Source organism: Cupressus sempervirens, chromosome 4 (genome assembly GCF_028749045.1).
Source record: "Cupressus sempervirens isolate cs-2001-9-10 chromosome 4, ASM2874904v1, whole genome shotgun sequence".
NCBI lineage: Eukaryota > Viridiplantae > Streptophyta > Pinopsida > Cupressales > Cupressaceae > Cupressus > Cupressus sempervirens.
In genome coordinates this window covers 320,161,474-320,182,583 of record NC_143121.1, presented here as the reverse complement: position 1 = coordinate 320,182,583, position 21,110 = coordinate 320,161,474, and the positions used below count along the sequence as shown (strand labels likewise).

General features: G+C 35.6%; 2 protein-coding genes across 2 annotated transcripts in view; one reads left to right on the top strand and one right to left on the bottom strand.

The window, feature by feature from the left end:
* Positions 1–21,110, bottom strand: part of LOC149561319 (alpha-glucan water dikinase, chloroplastic-like) — a 154,438-nt gene that overhangs the window by 51,286 nt on the left and 82,042 nt on the right. The gene's annotated exons all lie outside the window — the stretch shown is intronic.
* Positions 11,728–20,323, top strand: LOC149561320 (uncharacterized). The gene is made up of 6 exons (XM_089824159.1): positions 11,728–12,083; positions 12,192–12,344; positions 12,430–12,830; positions 12,935–13,340; positions 13,472–13,628; positions 20,140–20,323. Exons 1-6 carry the CDS (start codon positions 11,870–11,872, stop codon positions 20,321–20,323), a joined length of 1,515 nt encoding a protein of 504 aa, XP_089680285.1. The 5' UTR covers positions 11,728–11,869.

Below are 21,110 nucleotides of genomic sequence, written 5' to 3'. Positions count from 1 at the left end.
GAAATGATCTTACCTCACCCACATTCTCAGGTGTAGGCCATTCCAAAATTGCTTTAACCTTCTCAAGATCCATCTTTAATCCATCAGCTGAAATCACAAATCCCAAATACACAATCTCCTCTTGCATAAAAGAACACTTTTTCAGATTAATCAGCAACTTTTTCTCTTTCAACCTCTACAATACTTGTTTAATATGCTCAAGATGTTCTTTCTTAGTCTTGCTAAATATCAGAATATCCTCCAAATAAACAATCACAAACTTACCCAAGAATCTTTTTAGAACTTCATTTATCAACCTCATGAAAGTAGTTGGTTCATTAGTCAAACCAAAAAGCATAACCAACCATTCATGCAAACCATCTTTTGCCTTGAAAGCAGTCTTCCATTCATCACCTTCTCTGATTCTGATCTAATGATAGCCACTCTTAAAATCAATCTTGGTAAAATACTTTGCTTCACTCAAACAATCCATTATGTCATCCATCCTTGGCATAGGAAACCTATATTTCACTATGATTTTGTTAATAGCTCTGGAATCAGTACACATTCTCCATTCTCCATTCTTTTTAGGTGCTAATACAGCAGGTACAGCTCATGGACTCAAGCTTTTTCTTATCAAAGCTTTCTGCAACAACTCATGCACTTGTCTGTTAAGTTCTTCATTCTTTGCAGGTGTCAATCTATATGGTGCTTTGTTTGGCAAACTAGCTCCAGGGATCAGATCCATACAATGACTTATACTTCTTACTGGAGGTAAACCATCAGGAATATCATCAACAATAATTTATTTATACTCATTCAGCAATTCGGTAATTTCTACTGACACTTGGCTATCACTATCTGCTGCCACTTGGTCATTACTAGCTTCTGCTGCTCGGTCAGTACTACCAACACTCGGTCCTCTAGGAACTATGGCAAAACAGACTTGATTCTTTTTCATTTCCTTTTGAAATTGTTTCCCATTAACCATGCAAATTTTTACAGCAGTACAATTAAAATCATCTGGACTTTCAATCAAAGGCAACAATGTTTGTTTCTTCCCATTTACCCAAAGAGTATATTGATTCAATCTTCCATCATGTACAACATATCTATCATATTGCCAAGGTCTACCCAACAAAATATGACAACAATCCATGGGCATAATGTCACACAAAACTTCGTCAAAGTAATGTCCAATTTTGAACTTCACAAGGTATTGCTCACTTACCAATATCTTATGCTCATCTTTGATTCATGAAACATGATAAGGTTTGAGATGTTTCAGCCTCTATGACTGCAACTTGGTAACCAGCTCTTCTGATGCCAAATTTATAGAGCTTCCACTGTCAATAATCGCCTTGCAGCATTTTCCAATCATCTTACATTTGGTCTTGAAAAGACTTCTCCTTAAAACAGGTTCCTCATCACTTCCCTTGTTACATAAGGTTCTTCTCACCATCATATTTTCTCGAGCCTCAGGTCCACTTGGTGAACCCTCATCATCTTCTTGAATCACAACATTTTTGTTGCCTTGCCTACTTTCAAAGGATTTGCATTCAAAAGATCTATGTCCCTCTTTACCACATCTAAAACAATTACCATGAAATCCACCTCTAGAATAGGAATTACCTCTTCCTCGATAAGAATTAGTGCCTCCTCGGTAAGAATTACCATTTTTCCATTCGATCTTGCCTTTGTCATCATTCTTCCATTCAGATTTGCCTTTATCCTACATAGAACTATCAAATCTGCCACTTTCTCCATAAAATCTATCTCTGCCTCTCTGGAATCTACCACCTCTACCTCTTTGTCTTTGTTCATGCTTCTTTGTTAAGATCTCCTCAGCTTTCAAGGCATACTGATATGCTTCTTCTACACTTTCCAACTTCACAAAACTTATTTCATCTTGAATTCCAGATCTCAATCCATTAATGTACCTTGCAATTTTCTCAACATGATCATCCACATGTCCAGATCTGATGTCCAATCTATAGAATTCCTTGGTATATTCTTTCACAGTCATATCCTTTTGTTTCAAATTTTGCATCTTTCTCAACAAGCTAACTTGGTAATCAACAGGAAAGAATTTGTTCTTTACCTTGTTCACCATCTTTGGCCAAGTTTTGATCTTCTCCTTTGCTCTCCTTTATCTATCAGTTTGCAAGTGCTCCCACCATAGTGATGCATGACTTTTCAACCTAGTGACTACAATCTTCACCTTTCTATTATCAAGAGTGTTTTCATACTCAAAGAACTTCTCCATATCAAAGATCCAATCCAACACAACATTGGTATCTAGTTTTCCATCATAAGGAACAACATCTACAACAGGCTTTGAATTTTCCCTAGACAATATTTGCAACAATCTTTCCTCATCTTGATCTTCTTCAGGTTCTGGATTATGGTTTGGTGCTGCTGCTTCATCATCAGTTACATCATCAAGATGTGCTCCTCTCCTCTGGGCTGTCTCCACAGCATCTAATCTGGTTGCAGTTTGTCTCAACTGATTCAATATAGCATTATCAACATTATTTCCTCTACCACAAACCATCTTTACAAATCAAGTTCCTGCAAGATCGTAACCCTCTGCAAGTTATAGGTCAAATCCGCACATCTGCCACCCTACAACCAAATCTCAAATCAGGGTTCTACACAATCCAATCTCTAGGAGGACGAACCTCAAGCTTTGATACCAACTGACGCGGGTAAAAGGATGAATAACTAGGGCCAAAGGCTCACCTAGCTATCCAAACCACCTTGCAAAAGTTAACACAACAGAAGCAAACACAAAGAACAACAACCAAAGGAGGAAGAAGAGTGAAATACTTTTATTGAATTATCAAAATATCTTCATACATGCCCAGCTGTAAGGCCTTCTGGTTTATAACCAATTACAAATACATTCACATTCAAAGATCCAACTACAAATTCACAATTTCAGTTCTACTCTCTAATCTTCTTCCCAAAAACTTTCCTAACTCTAAGCCTTAACACTCTATATATACTTGCCAAAAGTGGCTTACAGCTTATTCTATAACATTACATAAGAGAAGGTCGACCCAACAACGGTCTGGACGCATCCCAAGAAAATATCTTAACATAAATGTTGCGAACAAAATAAATCTTGCAAGTCGGCTCACAGAAATCACGTCCAAATGCTGACACTTGGCATACACTGGGTAACTCGGTGAATGAAGAGTCACTTGGCATACACTGGGTAACTCAACGAATGAAGAGTCACTTGGCGTACACTAGGTAACTCGGCGAATGAAGAGTCACTTGGCGTACACTGGGTAACTCGGCGAATGAAGAGTCACTTGGCGTACACTGGGTAACTCGCCAAATGAAGAGTCACTTGGCGTACACTAGGTAACTCGGTGAATGAAGAGTCACTTGGCATACACTGGAGCCACAGTAACTTAACATCCACATGCAGAATGAACAAAAATGAGCAGGATAACAAGGCAACCCAAGATGCTCCTGCATCACTTTATGGGCTAGAAACATCATGGAACTTTCAGAGAAATTAAAAGGCCTCATAGGTATGCTGGTTATGTAGCCTTTTCGAGTCACATGATTCCATCTAAACATTCCAGTGTTGAAGAAGCTTCAAATCAACAAGCATGGAAAGATGCCATGATGGAATAGCATAGTAGCATGGGGATGTGTCCCCCCCTTTTCGCCCCACGTCCCAGAGACAGTAACACACCAAGGACTTGGGGACTCTGTTCCCCTATCCCCGATGGTGCCACCAAATTTTGCCACTTCTGCGGAGGGTGGGGAAACATCCTGTGTTGACTATTTGCTGATTTGACTATTTAAGCTCAATGATCGATGTTCCAATTCAATGCAATGTTCAAGTATTTATTGTTTTACATCATTATCTCTTATATTGCAATACGTCTTTTCATAACTAGCATTTTAAGTATCATATGTAAACTATATACAAGCCCCCCCCCCACCAAGGCAGTGTAACTATGTAGAATAGTATCAATCAATCATTAAAATTGATATATAGGATATTGTTCCAAGACTAGAAGGTAAGTCAGTTGTTTCATCTAAATGGTTGTTTAAAAGCAAGCATGTTATTGATGTAAGTATTAAAAAATATAAAGCCAGATATATAGCTACAGATTTTTCTCAAAAAGAAGGCATCAATTATGAAGAAACATTTTTTCCAGTAGCTCATTACACTTCCATTAGAACCATCATAGATATTGCAGCTGTAAAGGGATGGAAACTTCATCAAATAGACGTGAAAACAGCCTTCTTAAATGGGGTAATTGAAGAGGACTAGAGGGCTTTGTTATGCATGATATGGAGTCTCATGTATACAGGTTGAAAAAGGCATTGTATGGCCTAAAACTAACTCCTAGTGCTTGGTATGAAAGAATTTATCACTATCTTCTAAATTTGGGTTTTATGAAGAATGATGCATATTCGAATTTATGTTTCAAGATAAATGATGACAAAGTGTTGATTCTTGTGATTTATGATGATGATTTGTTTCTCATTGGAACTAATGATCTCATTGTTAAATGTAAGGAGTTAGCTTCAAAATTTGAAATGAAAGATTTTCATTTGCTTCACTATTTCCTTGGACTTGAGGTATGGCAAAGATCAAATGAGATCATATTAAGTCAAGGTAAATATTGCAATTGATGTTCTCAAAAAGTTTGGCATGTTGGAGTGTAACCATATGGTAACTCCTATAGAAGAAAACATGAAAAAAATTACATGATGATGCAGTCACTTCAAATTTTGTTGGCCCTACTATGTATAGACAACTACTTGGTTCTTCAATGTATTTGGTTAACACAAGGCTTGATATATGTTATGTAGTTAATACATTGAGTCAGAGCATGGGTAAACCAAGACAAATCATCTTGTGACATCCAAACACATATTGAGATATATATGTCATACAGTGGGATATGGATTGAAATATTCTTCGAGGGAACATACATGGGTTCTTTGATTTAGATTGGACAGGTTGTGTGTCTAATAGGAAGAGTACTTCAAGACATTGTTTTAGCATAGATACAATCATGGTTTCGGGGTGCAGTAGGAAGCAATCTTGTGTGGCCCAAAGTACAGCTGAAGCTAGGTATGTTGCAGCACATATGGCTGCAAAATAAGTTGTGGCTTTATAAATTACTTGCAGATTTATTTGGACAGCCTCTAAAACCTACTACTATTATGTGTGATAACCAAAGTTGTGTGAATCTTTCGGTTAACCTGGGTTTTCATAACAAAACCAAACATCTAGAAATTAAATACATTTCTATAGAAGAAAAGCAATTGAGCTCAAGTAAATTTCTACAAAAGAGCAGATTGTAGACATTCTTACCAAGCCACTTCCAAGAGTGAAGTTTTTCTACTTCAGATATGAGCTTGGTATTGTGGAGAATGATGTTCTTGCTGAGAGAGAATCTCAATACTATTGATTAATTTCTTCTTGTTAAAAGTTCTTTTGTAATCCTTTGTCAATAAGTTTTTCTCTTTGAGTGTATTTCGAGGTGTTATCCCTTGTTAATGAGTTATTTGTGAGAGAAGTTTGAGGTGTCATCCCTTGTTAATGAGTTCTCTGTGAGAGAAGTTCAAGGTCCAATCACTTGTCAATGAGTTTTTCTCCGTGAGTGTATCTTGAGGTGTCATCTCTTCTTAATGAGTTCTTCTTTGTGAAAGAAGTTTGAGGTGAAATCCCCTTGCTCCATCCTCTAAGAGTAGTTATGGTGGATCCAACCTTTGGGAGCAGCCATGGTGGAAGTATGTGACTCCATGAATATACTTTTTTTGGCTTTTTTGTTTCACCCTAAGAGTAGCTATGGTGAATATTGTTATGTTGAGATAACAATTTTTATTGAGAGAATCCATGATGAGATTTTATTGTTGACATTCTTCTCATTGTAGCTATCTTGCCACAAGATGTCATATTAAAGATCTCTCTCTTACTAAGAGGGATTGTTGAAGTTGGTAGTTGCATTAGAAATTTTTGTATCTTTTCTCTATTGCTGAAATAATTCTCAGAATTGTATTTTTATGAGAATATAATCGAGCTTCGGTATTATTGTTCCACTTGGGCTTCATATTTCTATGTTCAAAGTTAATTTTCTTCATTGTTACTCTTCCATTTCTCCAAATTATACTTATTGTTCTTGTATACTGTTGTTTTGGTTTTTGATGGAAGTATTATAAAGCATTCTTACTATTTGCTTCCTCTAACTTGGATGTGTCCATTCGCCAATTTTGTTTGATTGTGGTTCAATCATGATGGTGATTGGGTTATTACTTAACGATGATCAACTTAGTCTTCACCGTAGCAGTATATCTGATTTTATTGCTTATCATCAATTTCTTGAGGCATCCATTGAAATTCCTCCAACTCAGGATAGTTGTCAGCTGTAATGAACCCTTTCTAGGGGTCATTTGTTTATGTGCAACTTTTTCTTTTATTTGTATCCTTTTTACCATCTTTCCTCTGATGATCCTTTACCCCAAACTTTCATTCAATATATATATTTTTAATTTGAAGAGTTGTGACTTTTGAATATAATAATTATATTATAATAATATTATATAATTATTTATTTATATTAAATTAAATATTTATATTAATATCTCAAATTACAAATTATTTATTTATAATAATATCACAAAATATTTATATTATACTATATATTATTAATATATCAACTATATTATTAGATTATAATACTTTATTAATATAGTACGTTGTTATAATATATTAGATTATTATTATTATAACACGATATGATATTATTATATAATTAGAATGTAATATTACTTTATAAAAATATTATTATTTTAATATCATTATTAATATTACTTTATATAAAATATTTATTATTTAAATTATATACTAATATGGGGACATCACAGTCCTCCCCGCTTGAATTTGCTTGTCCTCAAGCAAAGACAACTTATAAGCCTATCTTCATGTAATGTTAATATCTTTATGATGTAAGAAAATATAAGCATATATAAATATTGATGCATAAATACACGAAGCAAGCACAAAGTAGACACATGAATGCATGAAAACACAAAGCATACATGATGAAGACTGATGATGCATGAAGGCACAAAGCATACACGATGCAAACATATCATACATTCTTTGTTGATTCTCTATAATTTAATTTTCACAATGAAGTAGAGTAAAAGGAATGAAAAATATACTTCCCCAATAAGCCTTTTGATCATGGATCCTGTAAACACCAATAATTATTAGCATATAATAGCTCCAAAGAAAGATGAGTCTTGTGATGATCCCTTTTCTCATTTACATAACCATTTGGAAGATTTCTTCATATAGGGCACAAGAATCTTTCTCTCTCCTTATTACGATCATCATAAGATGGAAGACTTACAGTGCCAAAGGGCGCGTGAAACAGACTACAAGCGGTTCCTTGGAGGATATCCGTCATGTGCCCAAAATTACTCTGCCTCTCCCTCCACAAACTCCCTACCTTAAGATATCTTAATGTGGATGAGACGATGAGTGTTAATCTAGTGAACATAATCATTTGGAAGATTTCTTCATATAGGAATCTTTCTCTCCTTATTACGATCATCATAAGATGGAAGACTTACAGTGCCAAAGGGCGCATGAAACAGACTACAAGCGGTTCCCTGGAAGATATCCGTCATGTGCCCGAAATTACTCCGCCTCTCCCTCCACAAACTCCCTACCTTAAGATATCTTAATGTGGACGAGAAACAAACCCCTATGTACTATAATTGGAATATGTTCCTAATGTCATCATGATTCCTTAGGAATGTATCTTAACATAGATATATATATTATACATGTATCCACTTAATTTGATATTCATCTAATTTTCATGTTTATATTTTCACATCTATATATATATATATATATATATATATATATATATAATACCTTCTATAAGAAAAGTTTGCTTTCTTATTTAATGAAACATATTACCTTTGAAAATCAGCTACCTCCATCATGGACTTCTTATAATTTTGAGATTTAAAGTTGTACGCAGTTATAGTCTTCTATTTCAATGTTTACCTTGGTCAATGAACTTTCCACATCTAATATGACAATCTTCTTTTGCCTGCAAATATGTACTTAATATACTTCCTCCTGTGTACGATAGTGTGTATGAACCTTGCCTCAATGGTGACGTGTCTCTAATTTCATTTTCTTCAAGGAATCCAAAGCATCACATATTCTAGTTAGGCAGTGCTTCTAAGCCGACCTTATTATCCACCAAAAACAATTGTTATTTCATCTGTGCAAACATTTCCAAAATTGATTTGAAGATGAATCATGAAAAAGCTTCTTGGACATCCAAAGCACGAAATTCAGCTCCAAGAAATTGGCTTTGATGGCTTCCTTTCAAATGTTTCTCCACCCCATTGTCACTATTCTTTTAATCGATAAACCAATGCCCTTTGATATTCATAACATTAAAAAGAGACCGCATCAACGCTCTCCTTGGAGCTCACGCTCTGGATCATTTCATTAATGTAGGGGTTTTTTTTTTCTTCTAGAACTGAGGCCGAGGGCCCCATATTTGGGTTGTAACAACACCAATACCACGGGATCTAGACCTCACTGAAGAAAAGACCATGGTAGTTTTCACGTGGATCAAACGACTTTTATTTTTTTTATCTAAGTGGAAGATACAATCGAATCTGTAACCAATTACGACCATCCAAAACAGTAGCCTTCGATCATTTATAAAACCACAATTTGAGATTCATACAATCCAAAATTCATTCCTACTCTTTTCTTCCATTGCAATCGAAATGGATCTTTTCAATCTTGTGAATTTCTTGCCTGCCATGCTTTCAATTATTGCCTCTGTTATTTTGGGCACTCTTCTTCTCTCTCTCAACCGTTGGAAGCACCAATCCACGCCTAACATTCCCCCTGGAAAGTTAGGGTTCCCTGTGGTGGGGGAAACATTTCAATTCCTGCATGTGCTTATCAGGCACTCCTCAACAGTTCTTCGATGAGAGAGTAGAGAAATATAGTGATGTTTTCAAAACATCACTGATCGGGCATTCAATGGTGGTGTTGTGTGGCCCGGGTGGAAACTGCTTGATTTTGTCCAACGAAGATAAGCTAGTGAAGGCGTCATGGCCCAAGTCTTTCACGAGAATAATGGGATAAGAATCCATTTTGAACCAGACAAGAGAAAAAACATCTCATCTTGCAAGCCGCGCTGGACCGATTCATGGGCCCTTGAGCATTGCAAGGCTTTATCTCAAAAATGGGTTCTGTCATCTGATGTCATGTGCTAGAGAAATGGAAGTCTTCTAAAAAATGATTTACAAGCTAGCAGGATGCTAGCTTTGATACCATTTGTAATGAACCCTTTCTGGGGCTCATTTGTTTATGTGCGACTTTTTCTTTTATTTGTATCCTTTTTACCATCTTTTCTCCGATGATCCTTTACCCCAAACTTTCATTCAATATATATATTTTTAATTTGAAGAGTTGTGACTTGTCAATATAATAATAATATTATATAGTTATTTATTTATATTAAATAAAATATTTATATTAATATCACAAAATATAAATTATTTATTTATAATAATATCACAAAATATTTATATTATACTATATATTAATAATATATCAACTATATTATTGGATTATTAGTATTATAACACGATATGATATTATTATATAATTAGAATGTAATATTACTTTATAAAAATATTATTATTTTAATATCATTATTAATATTACTTTATATAAAATATTTATTATTTAAATTATATACTAATATAGGGACATCACATCAGCGATGTTCATTCTTCTAGTGGCAATAATCGACGACTTTCTTGTACCATCGTCTCTTCCATTATTACGTGTCATATTGTTTTGTAAGGGCAATCGGTCTGTTTTTCTGCTTCTTGTTATTTCTCCTTCTTCTTCATTACAAAGAAGAATATATCATTTTACATATATCGCGTGTGTGGAAGAAGTATCGAGAATAATACCACCAAATAAATGGTTATTCGTATCAGATGTATTAATTTTTGTCATATATAGGTTAATCTGAGTTTAATCGTATTTTTGGTCGAGTTATTCTTGAGAAGAATTGTTGCAGAAAATCTATACATGTTCACATATCTCAAAAGTTGTGGAATCTTATAAGAAGTTTTCTCAGTTTTATTGATTGATTCACTTTGTTGAATTCAATCATAAGCATCTTTATTGTAATTGTCTCCACAATTTTAAAATAAAGGCTTCAATTTTGGAGGTCTAGTTGTTTTCCTCAGTTAGGAGGGTTTTTCTCAGAATAATAATTGTGTTCTTTGTTTTTGTAATTTTAGTTAATTGCATTGACTATATTCTTGTTTTAATTTTAACAAAGATAGTCTCTAAAAATCATAGTAACGAGAATCGCCCAAAAATCGCCTGAATCGGCGATTCCGCGACCCGATTCATCCTGGGCGATTTTTTTTGAATCGTGAATTGGTATCGCCGATTTCTGGGGCATGAATCGCCTGAAACGCCGATTCAGGTGATTCATGTAAAAATCGCCAAAATCGGCTACGAATCGGCCGCGGCATGTAAAAAGGGAAGTTGAAATTTTAAAAAAAATCACTTGTTTTTTTCACTTTGTTTTTGACCTATTCTCTTTGTTATAACCCTAAAGGGCCTTCTATTTGTGAAGCATGAGTAGAAGAGAGGAAAAGTGAGAGAGAAGAAGAGAAAAGAAAAGCCATAGGTTTCCAACCGGCAAGAAGGAGGAGCACCAAAGAGATCAGCAGGCCATTTGGGGAGCCCATCAATTGCTTTGGGAGCATTAAGGAGCCAATATCAACACTCCTCAACTCATTTGCAAGAGGTAAGTGCTTTTTTTTTTCTTGCATGTTAGTGTATTATGCATTTTTTGTTAAATTTTTAGTGTATTATGCGTTTTTAGTTAAATTTCTATAGTTTTCAAGAATTTTAGTGTAAATCTTGAATGCTCTTTATTTTTACTAAGTTGCAAGCTAGGGTTTGTTGTTTTCTAATTTTTATTAGCTTCAAACTTTGATATTTTACATTAAAAAAATTATTGCAGCAACCTTTGCTCTCATTTTTCGCAAATTCGGAAATTCCAATGGGTAAAAAAGATGAATGTTGGAAATATAATGAAGAGTTTCCTGGAAGAACCAAATATCAAACAAAATGCATGTTTTGTAAAGAAAAAATAACTTCCGGGGGTATTTATAGATTGAAATTCCACATTGCTGCTATACCTGGACATGATGTTACAGTTTGCACTCACCAAACTCCTGAGGCAAAACGCACTTGCTTAATGGCATTAGAAAAAATTGAAAAAGACAAAGCAAATAGGAAAATGCAAGTTGAAGGGTTAAGGGGTATTGGCTCCCATGTTCCCGCATCCGCAGCCGCATCCACATCTGCATCTGCATCAGCTTCTGCATCCGTAGGTTGTGTTGGAGAGGGTTCTTCTAGGCCTCCTTTTTATCCTAGTTCTTCTGCTCGTGCTAGTGCTAGTGCTAGTGCTAGTCAGTCACATACTGAGACGGAGTCCCACACCAACCTATTGCAGCCTAGAGTGCGGAAAAACAGAATGGATAGTTACTTTGTGCCCCGCACTACTCCTGGTTCCCAACCCACGCTTGAGGGCATGGGTTTGAACAAGGAGATTCACAATGCTGCCAGAAAGGAGATATTCAAATTTTGGTACTTTTGCAACATTCCATTTATTGCAGCCAGGTAATTGATTCTTTTTTCTTTGTTTTCTTTAAAGCTAAAATTAAAAGTAAAAGTAAAACTTTAATTATATCTACTTGTTTTATAATTTGAGTCTTTGACATCTAAACTTTTATTTGTGACAGGGCTCCTTATTGGCAGAATATGATAGATGCGGTTGCTATTTGTGGTCCGGGGTTTAAAGCCCCAACTGAGGCTGAGTTGAGCGGATACCTCTTGGATGAGATGGTAGAGGACATGAGGGTTGACCTCGAGGAGAACCGAAAGGAATGGATTGCAAAGGGTTGCACCATCATGACTGATGGTTGGACCGATAGGAGGAATAGAACACTCCTCAATTTTCTTGTATCCTGTGGAGGTGATTGATCATTCTACTTTCCTACATACATTGTAAATTTTGATTTGTTGAATGCTAATTCGTTAATGATCCATTTAATATTATAATTCGTTGTTTTGTTACTTGTAGGATATACCATGTTCATAAAATCCATTGATGCTTCCGCACATGTGAAAAATGCCACATATTTATGTGAGGCTATTGAGAAAGTTATAGCAGAGGTGGGAGAACAAAATGTGATCCAGGTGGTGACGGATAATGCAGCAAATTATGTTGCAGTAGGTAAACTTTTAACTTTGCAAGTTTTGAAAATAAATTTATTTGAATTTTGAAATTTGAGTTTCTAATTGACTTAAAATTGTTGTAGGTAAACTTTTGATGGAGAGGCACCCCACCATATTTTGGTCCCCTTGTGCGGCACACTGCATTGACCTCATGTTGGAGGAAATTGGCAAACTTGAGTTTGTCAAGTCATGTGTGGAAAGGGCAAAAAATATATGCAAATTCATTTATAATCATGCATTTGTCCTTAGCACAATGAGGAAGTACACAAAAGGCAAGGAGTTAGCTCGCCCAGGTATCACGAGGTTTGCCTCAAATTTCATCACCTTGCAGTCCTTGTTGACGTCAAGGGATGGATTGAGGAGCATGTTTGTTGGGCAGGAGTGGATTTGCTCTTCTTATGCTACGACCACTGTAGGGTTAGATGTGGCGGATTGCATATTTGATGAGGATGGTTTTTGGAAACCCGCTAGAGAAATCCTTAAGGTAAATTTATTGCAATTTAACATTTAGTATTTTGCTTTTACTTTAAGTTATATTATTTTATATTTAAGTTTTGACTCAAATTTTTTGTTTTACTTTATATGTAGGTCACTGAGCCCCTTGTAGCTTTGCTACGACCTGCTGATGGGGAGAAGCCCTCTATGGGCTACATTTATGAGGGCATGGATAGGGCCAAGGAGGCCATCAGAGCCCAATATGCAGGAGTGCAGGAGAGGTATGGTCCTATTTGGGACATCATCGATAGGAGATGGCAGAATCAGCTCCATCGACCCATCCACGCAGCAGCTTACTATCTGAATCCGGCATTTCGTTTCCATCCTGAGTTCAAGGCGGATGCGGAGGTTCTCACTGGCTTATACACAGTGATTCAGAGATTGAGTAGCGATGAAAATAGCGCTGCTGCGATTGTTGAGCTAGACCAGTTCAACAATAAGGAGGGGCCACTTTTCTCTGGCAGGATGGCCATAAATGCTCAGACAACACTACAGCCAGGTAAAAATTAAATAATATATTCAATGTTCATGAATCTAGATTCTAAACTTAAAGTTGATTATATAATGCATTAATTTTAGAGTTGTAATTTGTAAATGAGACTAATTGTTTTTATTTTTTCCTTATTTCAGATAGATGGTGGCAAATGTTTGGGGCCACAACCCCAAACCTTCAAAAAATTGCCATCCGCATTCTGAGTCAGCCGAGCAGTGCTTCTGGATGTGAGCGCAATTGGTCCATGTTCCAGCACATCCACTCGAAGAGGAGAAACAGGTTGACAGTGCAGAGGTTGAATGATCTTGTCTTTGTTCATTACAACCTTCATCTTCGGATTAGACAGATTTTGGGCGCTGACTCCTCTCCGATCATTCTAGAGGAGATTGATCCAGAATCAGAGTGGATCACAGAGACCGTGGACCCAGTCTTCACTGAGGAAGACCGCGCGTGGGTTGACCAGGTGGATGTAGAGGCTGAGGCTGTGGCTAGGGCAGAGGAGGCAGCTAGAGCACGTTCAGGCATTGGTAGACGCATACGCACACGCACAGATGCAGGCCCTAGCGACGTTATTCATGAGCCCATTGCCCATGCAGGGGACATGGCTCGGCGGTTCTCTAGGACCTACCTTACACGCCTTTCTCATAGGCAAACTGGATACTCAGAGGCTGAGGTTGAGGCTGCAGCAGAGCTAGAGGATGATGATGAGGATGATGAGGCTTGAGCTGGAGCCTTGTTTTTATATTTTGTTTACACTGTATAGATATTGATAGTGATACTGAATCACTGATAGACATATGTTTCAAACTTTCATGGATCTTCATCTTAGATTTATACATACATTTATGATTTGATGTCTTATAGATCTTCATGATTTCATCTTACTGATTCTATGATTTGAATCATTATGATCATTTGATTTTTATTTACTTCAGCTAGCATACAATTTACATTTTAGTACATAATGATAACATAGTTACGTATGTGATGGATTTTATGTTTCATGTTTATGTATGTTAGATTCTATTTGATGATGTTATAGTGTTTATAAGTTATATTCAATAAAGGGTGCATGAAATAAGTCTTAAATTGTTAAAATCTTTACATTTAAAGGGTTTTTTCAAATTTGCCGATTCACCGGCGATTCACCCCCGATTCACAATTCAATTCGGCCGTGCCGATTCCGATACAATTCCGATTCACGTTACTATGCTTAAAATATACCAAATAAAGATAACTAAATAAAGCCTAAATGAACTGAGGTTCTAGAATTATGTGTTAAGGAATGAGATCAGAGGTAGAGTTTGATTCTTTGACTTATGTTCAGATCTGTCTACTCTTATGTTGATACTTATCACAGCAAAGATATAACTAGATTAATCAAGAACTGAATCTTGATATCTTACATGTATTTGAATTCTCTAATGAATCATGCTGATGTGTTCTTCTTTGATTGCAAGTAGATATATCTGAATGCAGATTGTTGGTAATAGCATGTGTTGTTGAACGTGTTTCCAAGCGATCATGGCATTTCAATTATATATGAAAAGGAATGGCTGTGCTTGCGTAGAGATGTGACCCTACGTGCCCTTTGGGCCCGTAGGATCATATCTCTACATGAGACAACCTGTAACCACCATTAGTTATGATTCATTATTATTAATCACGCCTGGTGATAATGCATTTGAGGAGCCCAATCATAATCGCCGCCTGATATTTTATTACACTCAACCTTAGTCTGTGATATGGAACAATGATGTCAAAGTGATTCATGATAACGGACAATTGATGAGTAACAAAATTCACATAAACTATGATGTTATCACAGTAGGATCGCTGCATGATAATGGAGATTGAACCAGATCAAATTATTTGTACAGTCAACTATGAGACTTTCTATGTGTGTGTGTGTGCACGCGCGTGTGTGCATATATACACACACACACACACACACACATTTATATGTATGTGTATGTGAATTTCTCTCTGAGCAATAATCAAATATTAGATATCCAACAGATGATACAAATTCAACACTCCCTCTTAGCATTTGAGGATATGACTATCTCACAAATGATGATCTAGGTTTTATCGATCTTAGATTAAAATGTTTATCAACACACATATCGTAGAAAGTTGTTAGATATCTGATCTCTGGTACATTCCGGGACAATAATTGGGTATAGTCTATTAGATGTCCACCTTGATCTTAAGATAACATAGAATCATGATCTCCAGCTCATTCTGGGAGAAAGGTAGTCCATCATAATTCATTTCATTGTCATGAAATCTGGCACAGGTCAAGACAGCAAGTTCACATGGTCTTATCATGACAATGGATTAAGAACTCAAAAAATCAACACAAGTAGTATCACGAATTTCAGCTCATTCTGGGACAACAATAGAAGTCAATCATGATACTTTTGTTATCATACTATCTGACACATCCTAGGACAACAATTTAATGAAGTCTATGATAACAGGTTAGTCTATTGCTGAGATCGTCACTTCACAATAGAGGCCTAACATCTCATAAAGTGATAGATTGTCACCTTTCATAAACAAGCACATGCGCTCAATAATAACTCTTCAATATATATATATATATATATATATATATATATATATATATATTACACAAAAGTGAGAATTTATATTAGGAGTTACAATTATAGTTTTTTCATACCAAGTTTTCCTTTGAAATATTCAACTTTCAACTTTGCAAGAGGTTTGGTGAATAACAGGTCAGTCTATTGTTGAGATCATCATCTCACAATAGAGACCTAACATTTCATAAAGTGAAAGATCGTCACCTTTCATAAAAAAACACGTGCACAATAGTAACTCTTCAAAACAATAGAATGTGTTTGTACGTGTGTTACACAAAAGTGAGAGTTTATCTTAGGAGCTACAATTATAGTTTTGTCATACAAAGTTTTCCTCTAAAGTATTCAGCTTTCAACTTTACAAAAGGTTTGGTGAATATGTCGGCAGATTGCTCTTCAATGCTGATGTATTCTCACCTGATGACACATCTATCTACCATATCTCTGATGTAGTGGACATGTATCTCTGTGTTTTGACCTATTATGGAAGACTGGATTCTCAGAGAGTTCGATACAACTCTAATTATCACAATGAATAATTGTAGGTTTTAGAGGCTTCCCAAATAGCTCAACCAGCAACTTCCTTAACCATATAGCTTCCCGTGTTCCCATGGATGCAACTATGTATTATGCTTCAGTGGAACTTAGAGCAACAGAAGATTGCTTCTTACTAAATCAGGATATGATTGGCGATCAAAGATTGAAACAACATCATGTAGTGTTTTTTCGATTAGTAGAACATCTGGCCCAATCAGAATCTGAATATCCATGGAGCTGTAACTCAACTTTGTCACATTTTAGACCAAGTCCAATACTACCTCATAAGTACCTCAAAATGTGTTTTTCTGCCATGAGGTGAATCTTCTTAGGTTTGCATCTTAACTGACTTAGTGCAGTTGTGGCATAACAAATATTAGGACAAGTGTTCTCTAAGTACATTAATGATCCAATTATCTATCTATAATATTTAGGATCAATGGCCTCCGACTCATGCGCCTTAGTTTTGAGTTTATGAAAATTTGTCTCCATAGGTGTGGATTGTGGTTTATAGTCCATCATGCCAAATTTGTTCAATATGTCAATAGTATACTTCCCTTGGTTTAGGAAAATGTATTCTTCCTTTTGTCTTACTTCTAATCCTAAGAAATAGTGTAGAAGACCTAAATCTTTCATTTCAAATTCAGTTATGAGGTCTTGCTTACATTTAATAATAAGATGGTCTTCACTTGTTATCAAAAAATCATCACCATAGAGAATTAGTATTAACATATCTCCCTCTGATTTCTTGAAGTATATATTAGGATTTATTTCATTTCTTGAGTACCCTAGTTTGGTGAGGTAGCTATCTATACTTTCATACCAAGCCCTGGGTGATTATTTAAGACCGTAAAGAGCTTTCTTCAGTTTGCATACGTGTGACTCTTTCTTGTGGATAACAAACCCTTCTAGTTGTTCCAAGTATACTTTTTCATTAATAAATCCATTCAGGAATATTGTCTTTACATCCATCTGATGTACCTTCCAACCTTTGGATGCAGCTATTGCAAGTATGGTTCGGACAAATGTGTAACAAGCAATAGGAGCAAATGTTTCATCATAATCGATTCCTTCCTTTTTGTGAGAATCCTTTGGCCACAAAACTGGCTTTGTGTTTTTCAATACTGGCATCCGGCAACTGTTTGATTTTGAACAACCATCTTGCGAAGAGAATAGATTAGTCTTTGGGTCTTGGCACAATATCCCAAACATTGTTTTTTAATATAAATTGATATTCCTCAATCATGGCATCTTTCCAAGTTTGAGATTTTAGAGCTTCTTCAACATCAGAAGGTTCAGACTTAGTGGATTCATTTAGGTGAGCAACATTACATGAATGATTTCTTGTTCTCTTGGTTTCTCTAAGCATTTCATCAAGTACCTCATTGTTTTCCTCAAACATTTTTCTTGCCCATAAGGATCTTTTCTTGTTGAGTGGATTTGAGTTATCTTTAGGATTAGGTGTAGTGGATCCATTATCTTCTATGCCACTCTCCCTCTCAATCATAGAACTTACGTCATTTTCAAGAATGGAATCATCATTAGGTTCTTCTATATCTTTAGAACTTTTGAATGCAACATCTTTGTCAAACTTGACATCTCTACTGATTTCAATTGTTCTTGATCCTGCCACATATACTCAATAGGCTTTGGAAGAATCAATATAGCCAATGAATATGCCTTTCTTCCCTGATGGCTCTAGTTTAATTCTTTTCTCCTTAGGAATGTGGACTCATACGTGACAACCAAAGATTCGTAAATGACTTAGATCAGGTTTGTTTCATGAGCAAACTTCTTTAGGGGTTATGTTTTCTAGAATTGTTTGAGGACATCTGTTTTGAATATATACAACAGTATTAGATGCTTCATCCTAGAATGATGTATCTAGATTTGATCGTGCATCATTATTTCAATTGCTTCAATGATAGTTCTATTTTTTCTTTTTGCTACTCCATTTTGTTGAGGATTATATGGTACAGTATACTCCCTCTTAATCCCAATAGATATACATAAATCTTTGAAGTTCTTGGAGATATATTCTCCTCTATTATCAAATCTTGAAATTTTGATCTTCTTCCTAGTTTGGTTTTCAACTTAGGCTCTGAATTCTTTTGATTTGGATAGAACCTAATTTGAACCTTTTAATTTAAGGAAATATATCTAGGTTTTCCTAGAATAGTCATCTACAAAGATGATATAGTATGAATATCCTCCTAATGAAGGTAATGACATGGGTCTACATAGATCAATATGATTAAGTTTAAGGATGCTCTTAGATTTATGTTCACTGGGATGGTAAGGAGTTTTAGGGTTCTTTCCTAATGCACACCTTTTACATATCCCTTCATGTTCAGGTTTAAGGTTAGGTAAGCCTTTTACAATTTTCTCAATAGAGGGTAAAGCTCAAAAATTTAGATGTCCTAATCTTCTATGCCAAATCTCATTTGTCTTTTCAATTTCATGAGTTAAGGCTAGATTTGAGGAATTAAAAAGTTTGCATAGACTACCTTCTCTAAATCCAATTAAAATTGCATTTTTAATGAGAGTTTTTATGCCAACATAGGACTCCATTTTCATTAAAGGCAACCCTATACCCTTGATCTGCTAAGCCAGATATGGAGATAAGGTTTCTCTTGATTCCAAGACAAATAGAACATTTTTCAATAGAAAATTAACTCTAGTACTTAGTTGTACTGAACAGGGCCCAATTCCTTTCACAGGGCAAGTGGAGTTGTCGCCTATTGTCACTTCTTTAGTTGAATATTCCTCAAGAGTCTCAAATTTATCTATAAATCCAGTTATATGTCTATAGACTCCAATGTCAATTATCCAAGTGCTTATATTGGTATTTAAATCACTAGATAAGACAAGTTAGTATAGTGAGTATTTTCCATCCTTGTCTTCTGTAATGTCCCCATTGGTTGCCAACATTAGAATTTTAGGGATTAGCCTAATATTGGATCCCCGTAGGTTAATGAGGATGGTTAGAGGGGCCTTTGAGGATTGATTCATCTCCAACATTCAACAATTTATGGATTTGACCTTCGTTTGATGTCATTTGCACTCCATTTGCCATACTTACTATGTATAGTAAGTTAGGCGTAATAGAGATGGACCCTTTCTATTTTTAAAAAGCATATTTGGTCACATGGGGAATTATGAGGAGAGATTCCTATTTCAGATGACACGACAATCAGACAAGTATTTCAAGAAATATTAAATTTCAAGTGATTTATTTAAATATTTTAATGTTATAAAGTAATAAAGTTACTTAAGTAACTAAAAGACGAAATAGTCTTTTATCCCACATTGCTAAGTTGTTCAAGCCTCTGCTCATTTCGAAGTTATAAAGGAAAGCATTGGCATTGGGATAGTTACCACAGATATATGTTATTTTCTTAAATTCTAAGAGTTGCTTAAATGTGACTGGATATTTCCTAAGGACAAAACCCTTTGAGGAAAAGAGTGAGACTAGATGCAGACCTAGCATCTCACATTGCACTTCAGAACTGAGATTCCAAATTGATGCATTGAAGGCTTATGAGAAGTGGAAGTTTAGCTGCAGAAATAGAGGTGATTGAAGATATTTCCAAGTAACTAGCACGTAAAGGTTAGTAATTGGTATTTTGGAGGTTTATGAGATGTTGAAGCTTGGATGACAGACAAGTGTGCAGTCATTCCATAGCCATAACTGGGGAAGGAGAGGTTAATGTGGGCTGTGAAACCTGCAGTTTGGACTTACTAGAAGTCAGGTCACCTACAGCCAGACACGTTACAGTTCAGCAGCCATATACCATAGCTCGTAGGGAGTATAATAGTCGACAGGGTTATCAGACAGTAGATTGAACACGACAGTTGCACCTTCATCACAATGAGATCACAGGCCTAGGCGTCACACTAAGTTTGAATTCAGTAGACAAGATGAATGTAGAGTGTTTGGGTGTTGGCAATTCCAGAGTTGAGATCATTGGAGGCATGCCGTAAATAGTAGTACAGATTTCCAACTATATGCGATTTGACCAGGTTCCAATTATTACTCATTGTGTTTGTAAGCTTGTGTTAGTAATATAAACATAAGTAGTATGTTGGAAATTCATTCAGTAGTTATTCCTATATGATTCAAGATTGTTAGAATATTGTATAAGGTCTAATGTAGTGGAGAATAATATATTTTCAGAACTGTTATTTCTTGAGTTTCATATTGTTTGCACATTCCTTTCGTCTCGTTACTATATTCCCGTGAGTCAGATTTCTTACAGCAGTATCCAGGCTTAAGACACGGGTTACATTCCAACTGTTTGACAAAATTCCATCAGCATAAGTATTAATTTTCTGATCAGAATAGGCAAGGATTATTACATCTTTTGCTTCCTTGACTTCAGCCATGTTGACAGGACTTTTTGTCCTTTTTGGACAATACATGTGAGTATGTCCAAATTAGTCACATTTATAACTTGGACTTTTGATAGATCTATTTTCTTATAGTTTTTCTTTCCTCTCTTCCTTTTGAATTTTCCCTTCTTATTGCTTGATTTTATATGCAATGCTTGAATATCTTCTTCCTTGTTAGAGATGATACCTCTTGAGGTTAATCGGGCCTCTTATTGAGTACATTCATTTTTGAGTTGATCAA

Bases quoted from the DNA above. Each gene is read 5' to 3' on its own strand.
- LOC149561320 (XM_089824159.1), top strand. From the start codon at position 11,870: ATGATAGATGCGGTTGCTATTTGTGGTCCGGGGTTTAAAGCCCCAACT. The intron at 13,341-13,471 runs GTAAAAATTAAA...TCCTTATTTCAG, and splicing joins TCAGACAACACTACAGCCAG to ATAGATGGTGGCAAATGTTT. The intron at 13,629-20,139 runs GTTGAATGATCT...CTTGGATGACAG, and splicing joins AACAGGTTGACAGTGCAGAG to ACAAGTGTGCAGTCATTCCA.